Source organism: Natator depressus, chromosome 1 (genome assembly GCF_965152275.1).
Source record: "Natator depressus isolate rNatDep1 chromosome 1, rNatDep2.hap1, whole genome shotgun sequence".
NCBI lineage: Eukaryota > Metazoa > Chordata > Testudines > Cheloniidae > Natator > Natator depressus.
Genome location: NC_134234.1, coordinates 195,856,560 through 195,870,854, shown reverse-complemented (window position 1 = coordinate 195,870,854; position 14,295 = coordinate 195,856,560). Strand labels below are relative to the sequence as shown.

Below are 14,295 nucleotides of genomic sequence, written 5' to 3'. Positions count from 1 at the left end.
TATGCCAACATTTTCATGGCTGATTTAGAACAATGCTTCCTCAGCTCTCGTCCCCTAATGCCCCTACTCTACTTGCGCTATATTGATGACATCTTCATCATCTGGACCCATGGAAAAGAAGCCCTTGAGGAATTCCACCATGATTTCAACAATTTCCATCCCACCATCAACCTCAGCCTGGACCAGTCCACACAAGAGATCCACTTCCTGGACACTACAGTGCTAATAAGCGATGGTCACATAAACACCACCCTATACCGGAAACCTACTGACCGCTATTCCTACCTACATGCCTCTAGCTTTCACCTAGACCACACCACATGATCCATTGTCTACAGCCAAGCTCTACGATACAACCTCATTTGCTCCAACCCCTCAGACAGAGACAAACACCTACAAGATCTCTATCAAGCATTCTTACAACTACAATACCCACCTGCAGAAGTGAAGAAACAGATTGATAGAGCCAGAAGAGTTCCCAGAAGTCACCTACTGCAGGACAGGCCTAACAAAGAAAATAACAGAATGCCACTAGCCGTCACCTTCAGCCCCCAACTAAAACCCCTCCAACGCATTATTAAGGATCTACAACCTATCCTGAAGGATGACCCAACACTTTCACAAATCTTGGGAGACAGGCCAGTCCTTGCCCACAGACAGCCCCCCAAACTGAAGCAAATACTCACCAGCAACTACATACCACACAACAGAACCACTAACCCAGGAACCTATCCTTGCAACAAAGCCCGTTGCCAACTGTGCCCACATATCTATTCAGGGGACACCATTACAGGGCCTAATCACATCAGCCACACTATCAGAGGCTCGTTCACCTGCACATCTACCAATGTGATATATGCCATCATGTGCCAGCAATGCCCCTCTGCCATGTACATTGGTCAAACTGGACAGTCTCTACGTAAAAGAATAAATGGACACAAATCAGACGTCAAGAATTATAACATTCATAAACCAGTCGGAGAACACTTCAATCTCTCTGGTCACGCAATTACAGACATGAAAGTTGCGATATTACAACAGAAAAACTTCAAAACCAGACTTCAGTGAGAGACTGCTGAATTGGAATTTATTTGCAAATTGCATACAATTAACTTAGGCTTGAATAGAGACTGGGAGTGGCTAAGTCATTATGCAAGGTAACCTATTTCCCCTTGCTTCTTTCCTAACCCCCCCCTTCCGCCCCCCCCCCCCCCCCCCGTTCCTCAGACGTTCTTGTTAAACCCTGGATTTGTGCTGGAAATGGCCCACCTTGATTATCATACACATCGTAAGGAGAGTGATCACTTTAGATAAGCTATTACTAGCAGGAGAGTGGGGTGGGGAGAGAGAAAATCTTTTGAAGTGATAAACATCCATTTTTTCATGGTCTGTGTGTATAAAACATCCTCACTGCATTTTCCACTTTATGCATCCGATGAAGTGAGCTGTAGCTCACAAAAGCTTATGCTCAAATAAATTGGTTAGTCGCTAAGGTGCCACAAGTACTCCTTTTCTTTCTGTTTTTTAAAGTTTATGTGACAAGGGTACCTAGCTGATCTATGGTGTCTTTTTAAGCCCATGAAGACTCTTTAAAACCAACATGTATATATGGTAATCATTAATATTACAGTACATAATTTTTTTTCGGGCCCCCTCTCCTTCTGGAGTCAGAAATGAACTCACTTATTACCATGGACCTGTCCCACAAATACTGGAACCAGCTGTAACAAATAGAATTTTCCATAGTTTCTTTCTTCTTTTAAGTATTATTCATTTCCAAGCCCCTGCCCTGAGGAGTCTGCAGCCTAACTCAGACAAATGTGATACCCAGTGTCATGTTTTAGACAAAGTGATAGAGATCATCTTCTTGAGATTTTGTGAAAGCAGTGGATTTTAAGGAGGACTGGGAGAGTTCTTAGCATGCGAGGATTGGCAGATGGTTCCAAAGAGTACAGGACAGCCACAAAGTAAAGGATGTGCGATGGTGATTTGTACTACTACTTCCACCACTCGTCAGCTTGTTTAACTCTTCAGGGCAGAACAGAGTCCCCAATATCTTGGCTTCCCCCTTTTCTTTAATTCAGTGTCTCTGAGAGCAGCAGTCACTCAGCATTTACAAATATTAATAAAAAAAAAAAACCCAGAAACTATATAAATGCACCACATAGGTTAAATTAAAACTAGGTAAATGATGGACATGGTCTGAACCCTAATTCTGTCGAGATATAGAAGAGAATTAATTCTCTTCATTTATCCAACACTTGGGGGGGTTGTATTGTCTTCTCTGGAACCTGGATCTTCCAGCAGTTAATCAATAGCTATCCGTGCCAGGGCTTTCCTGGGGTGTTTTCACCTCATTTGAGGATCTACCTAAGTATAGGATACACTGTCTCCAGTTCCCCCTCTTTCTGAGCTGTTTCTCCAGCACAAATCCACCTTCAGCTGGCTCTCCAGCAGGTACTACTGGCCAGCAACTTTTCTAGAACGTCCCCATCCGTAAGTGTACATAGATTTACCCTGGGGAATTGCCAGGGTGACTCTCCTGTTTGTCTGCTCTAGGACAGTTTAGCTTTGTAGTGACTAGTTCTATCACATTTGTTACTCTCCCATCTTGGCTGTCAATTTACTAAACAAAAGAAAGAAGAAAACAAAGGGCCTGGCTTCCTCCATCATGACTTAGGAGAAAATTGCTACTGAATTAAACTGAACTAGATAATCTGAAGTTTTAAGGCAGTATTCGTTTATGGGCCAAGTCAGAGGGAATCTTGCTGGAGTGGGGCTGCATGGTTGGCAATATTGTCATTTATTCTGAACCTTCTTGACCAAATTTCCTGACAAGTTTGAAGACCCTGGGCTAAATTGTCAATGCAGGATCTACCTGCACATCTCCCAATTACCATTATTAATAAAAGTCACGCTGCTAAATCCTTGTGCTATTTGCCCTGCAGAGCCCATCAAAATGGATTTATGGTGATCCTCTCTGTATATATTTTTTTCTCCCTTTGCCTACAGAATGAATAATGGTCCCGTCATAGGGTACGAAGAGGATGTTGGAAGGAGAACAACTTTCCGACTTTTTTATCCAGAGTCTATTTTTTCAGATCCAATTAACTATGATCCTAACACTACTGTAATTCTTCTTGTCTTCAAACCACATGACTTAAAGTGGCTCTGGAACATACTGAGTGGTCATAAAATAGTAAGTTTATTTATTTATTATATTTAGTTAGTTTTGGTTCAAATTGTCTTGGCTTTGATTACTTGGGCTGAGTGTATGCATCAACCTCTTTGTACTACTCTTGGAAGTAAAGTACTGTAATAAACTGAAGTAATTATCAGAACAGCTCATGCTATGTTCCTACAATTTAGCTGAAGACAAGAAAAACTTTGGAAAATAGTCTTGGTCAAAGCCTCAGCTGGTGTCAATCAGTATAATTGAACTGAATGGAACTACAGCAGTTCACACCAGCTGAGGATATTACCCTCTGTTTTGAAACCATTCTACCTGTGTCATATAGTTTTTGGATTCTTTCCCCCGTCCTAACCCCCCCACACCATGCCCCAATTCCTTCCTCCACAGTTTTATATTGCTAGGAATATATGCATGGAAACAGGATTTTATTTTTTTAAGTATTCATCCCCACTTGCTCTCTGTTCCACACCTAAATGAGAATTATTTTGATCCACACTGGATCATGGAATGGGAGCACAACTTATTTACATGGCAGATGGAGAAGGAGAATTTTTTATAGGACGTGGTATTGTTTTAAAAATTGAGTCACAAGTGAGGGACCTTAGGCTTGTTTCTGCTCTCCCTTACTCTGGAATCACTGGGTTATTGGGGAAGGTGGACTAGATGATCGTAATGGCCTCTTTTAGCCTTAAAATTTATTAAACTTCAGTTGAATTACTCCTGATTTTTATACCAATTCAAGTGAGATCAAAATCAGTTACTTCATTTTCAAAGTGAGTGATAAGCACAGTACTTGCCAACATTCTCAAAGGAAACATCAGTAGATTCTGAATTTGCATAAATGTATGTAACTTGCATCATTTTGAATAAATCTGCATAGTCTATAGAGAAAACCCTGTAAGGTAGAATTGGCAACCCTGTAAGCAGCAGAAGGAACTAAAATCAAAATGAATCCCTATCCGTGCAAACGAGCAAGCAAAGTACAGAAAATATGACTGATCAGCCAAATTGTCTCAAAATCGTATAGGCCAAATTCTGCCTTCAGATACATAGGTGAAAGTGCTGTTGACTTCAGGGGGAGATGTCTCCATATATCTGAAGGTATTATTGGGCCCAGTGTTTTTCTAACTGTTCTATACTGTGCCAGAGATACTACTGGTGGGTATTTTATATACAAGAAACTCCATTATTTTTCTTATACTCAGTGACATTTTGAGAAATGTAAAAAATCAAAGACTCTATCATGATTTTTATTTATTTATTTATTTTAAATCATGTGTGTGGCTTCTCCTCTCTGCCCACTCCAAATGAATGACGTGTGAGTTAGACTTAGAGATGCTACAGAAAAGCAAAATCAACTAAGCCTAAAAGTAAAACAGTATATTTGACTATTACAGAATACTAATAGTTTCTGGAAGAAACCCGCCTTGAAAATGATATATAAAGCTAATCAAATCAGGGTACTCGACCCTGTCATTATCAGAAAAACAGCACATGAATGGCTTCAGTTCCCAACAAAGTTTCCCAGAAAAGAAGTAGGTATATTTTTGTTTGTTTCCAAGTAGATTATATAAAATTATCACCATAATCTGTTTATTGTAATTCAGTATGTTGAAAAACCTCTTTCAGGTTTACGCTATATTATTGTTTTTTGGGGTTCTTTAAAATAATTTCATTGACATTTTCAATAGACAAAACCACACCATGGCCTTGTTTAGTCATTGACTATGAAGCACATCTGTACGTCTTAAAGTGTGCAGCATCTCCCATGCTTGTTTTGTAGTTTTAACATGAGTTAACTGGTTGAGATGAGCCCTACAGCTTAAGCTAACACACATCAAAAATAGACCTTTTATCCTAGTGTGGATATGGCTTCTGTGTCTACATAGATTCATGTAGCATATACATACAGAGGAAAAGAATACATAATAGCATGTGTGGGGAGAGGGGCTATAAAGACTTCATCATAATGGATTTGGGCTGGCTAAATTAGCCACTGGAATGAGATGGGCAATATTCAGTCCTGGAAAAGTAGTGGTTTTAAGGTGTAATGGCTCATAACTAGAATGGAAAGCTTTATATCACTGGCTTCTATCCTTGCCTTCCAATAGGACATAGCCCTCACTTCAGCCCTGGAAAGTTCATAGACATTGCATCCCAACCATACAGCATTACCATGCATGGAAAAACTATATAGGTAAATTTTGCAGAAGTTAGTAAAATGTATCAGTTTTATTTTTCCTCCCCCATCCTCAGTGAGATTCATGATACTAAGGTTTTAGTGTTGGAGGAATATGAAAAATGGTGCCAATGTGGTTTTTACTTTAAAGTGCCTGAAATATTCCTAAAATATTTTTGTTTATAAAACATTCAGCATAAACAGAATACCTAATGGTGGGGTTTGTTATAAAGATTTTAGTGGCACTTGCTTAGGTTGAGGTGTATATCAATTGAGCAATAGGGGCATCCTCAATTAAACCTTTCCACCATCTGCCCCAGAGAGTCTTTCTGCATTTAATACACTGAAGTGTGTGACATCTTACCCGTTCCTTCAGAGATTAAAAAAAAACCATTGCCAAATAGGTAGGTTACACTGCTGTGGTGTTGAGTAAAGAACCACAAGAGAGGGAGAGGATAGTTTTCTCAGTGGTGCCGTTAAGACTGGGCACTGGCATAGAAGTCCAAGGAGTCACAAAACCAGGAAAAAGAAAGACGTTTAGCCAGGGATACCGGTACAGAACCCAGATTCATGGTTTTGTTATTCAAACATTGTTTTTAATGATGAAATATATTTGTAATTTATAACAAGACCCTCTGCATTTGGGGGCTATCATTCCTTAGTGGGCTCCTGCATAGTTCTATCCTCTTCCAACAGCCTCTTAGCATTCTAGGGGAAGGAGTGCCATCAAGTGGTAGCTTTGCAAAGTGAGGCAGAGCATTGCGATTGACGTAACCTCTTATTTTTATATTAAAATAATTTTAATTGATAGTTTCTTTCTAAAGAATGTTCTAACAGAACTGTAGGTTTCGACCTGTAAACCTTCTTTGTGTAGGCAAGATTGATCTTAGACTGCAGAGGCCTTTGTGATGTTAAGTAAATAAGCTTCATCTGCCATACCCTGAGGCCACAGACTAGTTGTTACACAAAGTGCTGTATCATTAAAGAGCAGCTGACGCCCCATGGAAATCTTTCCAAAGTATCCTCTGTAGAATAAATACCACATTTGTCTGATTTGACCTTCCTAATAGTTCTTGCTAAGCATATTTGATTTCCATGAAAGCAAATTTATCTGTTCCTGCTGTTTTTTTTTCTCTTACATTAAATCAAAACTTGCATCTGCTAGCTCAGCTGGGTTCTTTGGAAAGGACTGGAATGTCACAAAGGTGTTTATGGCTTCAAATGGGAGATAAAGCAACTGGAGCAGAGGAGAATCTAATGACCCTCTCAAGCCCCATAGACAGAGTGACCAGATGTCCCGATTTTATAGGGACAGTCCCGATATTTGGGGCTTTGTCTTATATAGGCACCCATTACCCCACACCCCTTGTCACGATTTTTCACACTGGCTATCTGGACTTCCTACCCACAGAAAGCCCAGTGGCTTTGTGAACTCTATGTTAGGAAATATTGTCCCCCTTAAAAGTGGCCGTAGGGGATAGAAACAACAGCTGGGACACCTGTGTGGCCATGCTGTCAGTGAGCCAGAGGGAGACTTGTGATCTTGGTGTTTGTACAGGGGAATAGAGCCTCTCCAAGAAGGGTTAGTCTCACATGGCTCCCAGAGGGCAGCACTGGTTCTGGGAACCAACTTGTTTTCTGTTCCATGGGAGGAGGGAGGTAAGAGTGTAAACACCCCCATGTTTCATCCCTGAGAGAGTGATCCAAGGAAAATTCTTTGAGGAGTTCCTCATGGAGTCTTGTATCCACCAGGCCCTCTCCCACAGGTACATCCGTGGGAAGGAGCAATCCAGGTCATAGTTGTTAAGTTTTTCAGTCCCTTTTTTCTTTATAGACGTGTTGAACAGTAACGTTTCTTTTTCATCCAGTTTTGCTCTTTTCCATTATGCCAACATTGCTGTCCCTCTTCTTGTTCATATTCCAGCACAGCATCATATACTTCTGTGTTTATTAGCATTGCCCACAACACTAACACAGTTCTAGAAGTAGCAATTATAAAACCATATGTGCTCTCCCTGTATAACTTAATGTCTTTATGGGGCATGTTTACTCTTACATGGCATTTTTATGATAAACCTGTCAAACTTTGTGGCAATGATCTACAAATGTGAAGTGTTATAAAGTAAGAATTCTTCATTCCTTTGAAACAAATGTTTAGGAAATCAGAATATCTCAATATGAAGTGCTAATGAAAAATATTTTTGGCCCTATCTATATGAGCTTAAGGCCTCTCTTCCAGTCCTCAGAAGCCAGTTTCATAGAAATAAGGGATGGAAAAGATCCATCTATCCATTATTTTGTCCAGCCTGTGCAGGATTGATCCAGCAAAGCACATAAGCATATGTTTTAGTATCGACTAGAACAGGGGTGGCCAACCTCTGGCTCTGGAGCCACATGCGGCTCTTCAGAAGTTAATATGCAGCTCCTTGTACAGGCACCGACTCTGGGACGGGAGTTACAGGTGCCAACGTTTCAATATATCAGGGGAGCGTGTGTGTGTGTTCACTGCTCAACACTGGCTCTGACACAGGCCCTGCCCCCACTCCACCACTTCCCGTCCCCTACCGTGAGCCTGCGATGCCCTCACTCCTTCCCCTTCACCCCCAAAGCCTCCTGCACGCTGCAAAACATCTGATTGGAAGGGAGGGGGAGGTGCTGATCGGCGGGGCTGCCAGTGGGTGGGAGGTGCTGGGAGCAGGGGGTGGAGCTGATGGGGGGCTGTTGACATGTTATTGTGGCTCTTTGGCAAAGTACATTGGTAAATTCTGGCTCCATCTCAGGCTCAGATTGGCCACCCCTGGACTAGAACTACTCAAGTGCTTAAAAGTAAGCATATACTTAAGTGCTTTGTTGAACTGATCCTTGTGTCAAAATCTTGCTGGTAATGTAGTGCCCAGAATTAAATGCAATATTCCAGTGTTGGTCATGTCTGGGCCATGGAAAACAGATGTAAAATAGCCATGGAATAGATCAGTGGTCACCAACCTTTCGATGGCAATCAGCTGGCCAATCTTAGAGGATCTTCCAGTCGATCACAATCTCCAGGGGTGCAGCGTGGCTGCCACTAAGAATCTTCTAGGATCGACCAGTCGATCGTGATCAACCAGTTGGTGACCACTGCTTTGGAGCCTACAAGTCCACTCAGTCCTACTACTTGTTCAGCCGGTCGCTAAGAGAAACATTTATGGGAGATAATGCTGCCCACTCCTTATTTGCAATGTCACCTGGAAGTGAGAACAGATGTTTGCACGGCACTTTTTTTAGCCGACATTGCAAGGTATTTACATGCCAGATCTGCTAAACCACTGGTCACCAGCTGGTCGATCCTAAAGGATCTCCCAGTCGCTTGCGATCTCCAGGGGTGCAGTGTGGCTGCCACTCAGGCAGGCTCCCTGCCTGCCGCAGCCCCAGGCCGCTCCTGGAAGCAGCCAGCATGGACCCAGGGTTGGGGTGGGGGGCAGGGGACTCCCTCCGTGCACTGCTGCTGTCTGCAAGGACTGCCCCCACAGCTCCCATTGGCCAGGAACAGGGAGTTGTGCCTAATGGGAGCTGCAAGGGTGGTGCTGGCAGAGAGGGACAGTGCATGGAGCCATGTGCCCCTCTGCGCGCCCCCCCCGGGGGGGGCGGCTGCAGGGGTGCCTCAGCCCCTTCCGGGAGTGGCATGGGGCCAGGGTAGGCAGGAAGCCTGCCTTAGTGGCAACTACACTGCACCGCTGATCAGGAGCTGCCAGAGGTAAGTGCTGCCTGGCGGGAGGCTGCACCCCAGCCCTGAGCCCCCTCCCAGAGCCAGCACCCTGTACCCCCTCCTGCACCCCAGCACTCTGCCCCATCCCGGAGCCCCCTCCTGCACTCAACCGCCTTCTCAGAGCCTGCACCCCACACCCCCTCCTGTACCCCAACCCCCTGGCCCCGCTCAGCCCAGAGCCCCCTCCCACACTGCAAACCCCCAGCCCAGAGCCCGCACCCCCTCCCGAACCCTAACCCCCTACCCCAGCCCAGTGAAAGTGAGTGAGAGTGGGGGAGAGTAAGTGACGGGGCGGGGAAGGGGGGATGGAGTGACAGGGCGGGGCTTTGGGGAAGGGGTGGGGTAGATCCTGGGCTGCCCTTAAATTCAAAAAATGATCTTGGGCGTAAAAAGGTTGGAGAGCCCTGCAACAGGTCATCAGATAGATCCAGTAGTAACAATGAATTGAATATTCACATAGTCTTCCTCTGCTCTGGTAATACATTTTAATTGGCTCTTCAGAATTAAAAACTGGACACTGCTCATAATTATCTTTAATGTACAAAGTGATGTTTTGACTTCTATGGTGTGGGTATATGTTGCTGGGTCTACTTCTAGAGACCTAAACAATTTCATCACTCTTGACAATTTTTCTTCCAGAAGAAAATTTTTTTTTCTTTCTGAAATTTCCAGCTCTGAAAAAGCTCAGAGCTACTTTTAGCAATGTTGCTAACTTTTTAGCACTGCAGAGTCATTAGTGCATTTTATGTTGTTAAAACCCCCACTCTTGGATTTGTCTCCTTATATCAAGCTGACAATTATATTTGTTTGTTTGTGCTTTTAGAAACCCAAACATCCTACAACAGGGCTAATTGCCATCACAATGGCATTTCACATATGCAGTGAAGTTCACCTGGCAGGCTTTAAGTACAACTTCACTGACCGAAACAGTTCTTTGCATTATTATGGCAATGAGACCATGTCTGAGATGATTGAGGTAATGTACTATTTTCTTTTATGGGAAATGCTTAGAGAAAAATAGTCTTGTGCTAATAAGTTGGGAGACACAATGGTCTGAAAGAATGAGCATGGTTGAGGAGTCGGAAAGTCTTGAGTTCTATTCCTGGCTCTAGTACTGATTGGCTTTTTGGCGTTAGGCAAGTCACTTTACCCTGCCTCAGTTTCCCCTTCTGTAAAATGGGTGGAGCTGGTCAGAAGTTTTCCAGTGGAATGTTTTTCTGTTGCAAAATGCCAATTAGTCAAAACTGACACATTCTGCAGAAACATGTCTGTTTCATAGAATCATAGAGCTGGGAGGGACCTTCAGAAGTCACCTCATCCATCTCCCCCACACTGAGCCAGGACCAAGTAAACCTACCTAGACCATCCTGGGTAGGTGTTTCTCTAACCTGTTCTTAAAAACCTCCAGTGGTGGGGATTCCACAACCTCCCTTGGTAACCTATTCCAGAGCTTAATGACCCTTATGGTTAGAACATTCTTCCAAAAGTCTAATCTAAATCTCTCTTGCTGCAGATTAAGCCCATTACTTCTCCATGTCCCTGGAAAGTAGATAAGAACAACTGATCTCCATCCTCTTTATAACAGCCCCTAATGCATTTGAAGACTGTTATTAGGTCCCCCTCAGTCGTCTTTTCCCAAGACTAAACATGCCCGGGTTTTTTAACCTTTCTTCATAGGTTGGGTTTTCTAAACTTTGTATCATTTTTATTGCTGTCCTCTAGACTTATTCCAATTTGTCCACATCTTTCTTAAAGTATAGCACCCTGAATCGGACACAGTATTTCAGTGGAGATCTCACTAGTGCAGAGTAGAGTGGGACAGTTACCTCAGGTCTTCCATATAATGCTCCTGTAATGTACCCCCTGAACAATATTTGCCATTTTCACAACTGCATCACATTGTTGGCTCATATCAGGGGTGTAACCAGAATGACTCCTGGCTCGCATCAACTTGTGATCCACTATAACCCCCAGATCCTTTTCAGCAGTACTATCACCTAGCCAGTTATTCCCCATTTTATAGTTGTGCACTTGATTTTGTTTTCCTAAGTTTAGTACTGTGCCCTTGTCTTTATGAAATTTCATCTTGTTGATTTCAGACCAATTCCCCAATTTGTCAAGGTTGTTTTGAATTCTAATCCTGTTTTCTAAAGTGCTTGCAACCCCTCCCAGCTTGGTGTCATCTACTCATTTTATAACCACACTCTCCACTCCACTATCCAACTCATTAATGAAAATATTGAATGGACCTCAGACCGACCCCTGTGAGACCCCACTACATAAACCCTCCCAGTTTGACAGCGAACCATTGATAACTATTCTTTGAGTATGGTCTTTCAACCAGTTGTGCATCCACCTTATAGTAGATGTCATCTAGATCACATTTCCCTAGTTTACTTATGGAAATGTCATGTGGGACTGTGTCAAAGCCTTACCAAAATCAAGATATATCACATCACAAGAACAGCCATATTGGGTCAGACCAAAGGTCCATCTAGCCCAGTATCCTGTCTTCTGACAGTGGCCAATGCCAGGTGCTTCAGAAGGAGTCTACTGCTTGCCCCCTATGCAGTAGTCCAGGAACAATGTCAAAGAAGAAAATTAGGTTTCAACAAATCTTCTAATGGAAGAGAGGCAGATTTCAAAACTTTCCTGCTAGGCAGGTTTCTGTCAGAAGGAACCGAGGAGCAGACCCACACAATTTTTGCTTGATGGGAAGAGAGAGCAGAGCTGGCCTTGAGATGCTGGGTTTTTTTCTGCTCCTTCCTGCCCTCTTGTGGAAATTATTTGGGCTGGCAGCTACTTTCCTCTACACTCTGCCCTGTCTGAAATTTTTTGTTTGCTCCTGAGGAGTCAAGGGGAGCTCTACTTGACAGGGCAGTGTTGGCTGCTGCTGTAGAAGAGGCAGGGAATGAGGAAAGACAGATGGCCAATCAGTTGAGGATTTCCCTAGGTGGGGTTTTTCCACAGACACACAGAAGGGTCAGAAAACCACTAGTCTGTCCCCACAGTATTTGGCAGGTTTGTGTAGGGCCTGATCCAAAACACATTGAAGTCAGTGAAAAGACTTCCATTTACTTCAATAGGCTTTGGATTGTGGCTGAGGAAGAGGAGATAGATTGGAATTTGGAGGGAGGGGCTGTTTTTGATGTATTGTCTAGAGACTGATTGACAGGACCCAGACCTGCCAAAAATTCCTCTGTGCACTATTCATGAAATCAGGTGGAGCTTTAAAAATAAATTCTTTTCCAATTCTTTATGAAGAAAGAAGTTTTCTAAATATGTATATTTATCTATTTCATATAAGCATGGTGTGGAATCCTGGAAGTTAGTCATGGAAGAGGCCTCTGAGGTCACGCCCAGTCCATCTCTCTGCCACTGATAGATTATTCCCTGCAGTATAGTTTCTAATATGGGTCTAGTCTGGTTTTGACTTCCACCACTTCTCTTGGGAGGCTATTCCTCAGCCTTTGGATATATGCACACTGCACGCGTCTTTCAGTGTCTGTAGAGTACATACCCAGGTAGCACCCCCAGCAAGGGTATAAATAGCAGTGTAGCCAGTGAGGGACAGTTTAGGCAGGTATAGTATGGCCACACCTGAGTACATGCCCTACATAGCTCTCTACTCGCTCAAGCTGTGTCTCCCTATCTGCACTGTTATTTTTTAGCAATGTAGTGTCCCGTTGCTCGGGCCTTTTACTGCCAGAGGTAAAGTCTCTGTCAGTGGGGAAGGGCTCTGGCAGGGGGTGGACTTTCCTGCTGCCTCCCCCTGCCAGAGCCTTTCACTGACACGTTGCTATGTGCTACAGTGTGGATGCAGCCTGCTTTTCACTGCTGCATGTAGCTACCTGTACACTATATGTTGTCACCAATGGTGTGCAGAGTAGGCGTAGACTATAAGTGTATGAGTCCCTTCCCACAAACGTTTCTGGCTATAGCATTATCTAAGTAATCCATTTGATTCATGGAAAAGAGCGTACCTTTGTTGTTTGCAGTAACAATTTGATTTTGTCTTGTTTCCCCCCCCCCCTTTAGAATGGATACCACAACATCATTGCTGAGCAAACGTTTTTGAAGTCGCTTATAGATAAGAACTTTGTGATCAGCTTGACATGAGACTGAATAGACAATGGCAGAATGATCACTATTTTCAACAAGATAGATTTTATTTTTTGTACTGTATTTTTATTTTTTAAATGCCATATCTATTACTGAAATATTTAAAAGAAGCACGGATGCCTCATAAAGGTGGTGGTAGTGGAGTGCCACTGTCTAAGACTGATGATGAGTCGCTATCTCCTGGACACAAGTAGAGTGAACTGATGTCTGTGACGCTATTTAATTATGAAAAAATACAGCCTTCAGCTAAAAAATATCAGGGATATATAAAAATATGATGCACACCATTTATTTAACAATAAGAAAAAAAGTTTCAGCAACTGATTTCATTTCCGTATCTTCCTTTCCTGTTGCCCAGAGACTTGGAAGGCTATGAAATAATTGATAAAGGGATACAAAGTCTTTCACCCCTCTCTTCTGGTTTGAAAACGATTTAGGATAAGTGTATCTGCAAATCATTACTATCTGAAGGATGTCTAGTAGCTGTACAATATATAAAGTGCATTTTTAGTCTCAGTCCACCTCCCAGAGGGCAGATGTCCACATCATAGAAAATCACCTTCATAATTCACACAAACTGGTGTTTTCTTGTTGTCTATCTCAACAAAGAGGCCCCAGACTGAACTGCCCATGGACTTCTGGATATATCATGTGTACACCTGGGTTGGAGACCCACTGGTATAACAGTGTGGGGAAGTCTGGATTGATTCTGCTCATGCTGTATCTAATTTATGGATACATTTGTTCTCAGTGCTGTCAGTCTGATTTATTTCACAAGCACCTGAATTCATTTTTAAGAGGTAAGCACAATCTCCTTTAAACTGTGGAATTACAGAAGAGTTTTAAATATTTGAGTTGTTTTGACACTACTGTGCAGTATTGACCATTTTCAGATGGATTCGCAACCAGAACACCCCAATGAATATGAACTAGAATCTTGAGTTTGAAAATTAAAATTTCTTTCAAACAAAATGTCTTTGATGGATAGATTTCCCTCCCCTCCCCAAACACACACACTCCAGAAGCCTTTGCACTTCTTATTCTCCCAAAGATGAA

The 14,295-nt window shown here is 42.8% G+C and overlaps 1 protein-coding gene across 4 annotated transcripts in view; it reads left to right on the top strand.

Moving 5' to 3' along the window:
* Positions 1 to 14,253, top strand: part of ST3GAL6 (ST3 beta-galactoside alpha-2,3-sialyltransferase 6) — a 96,396-nt gene extending 82,143 nt beyond the window's left edge. For all 4 annotated transcript variants that reach the window (XM_074973549.1, XM_074973523.1, XM_074973539.1 and 1 more), the window contains 4 exons: positions 3,013 to 3,199; positions 4,591 to 4,728; positions 9,941 to 10,093; positions 13,156 to 14,253. In XM_074973549.1, coding sequence (XP_074829650.1) covers positions 3,013 to 3,199; positions 4,591 to 4,728; positions 9,941 to 10,093; positions 13,156 to 13,236 — 559 coding nt within the window. In that variant the 3' untranslated portion in view covers positions 13,237 to 14,253. The remainder of the gene's footprint in view (positions 1 to 3,012; positions 3,200 to 4,590; positions 4,729 to 9,940; positions 10,094 to 13,155) is intronic.
* The last annotated feature ends 42 nt before the right edge of the window (positions 14,254 to 14,295 follow it).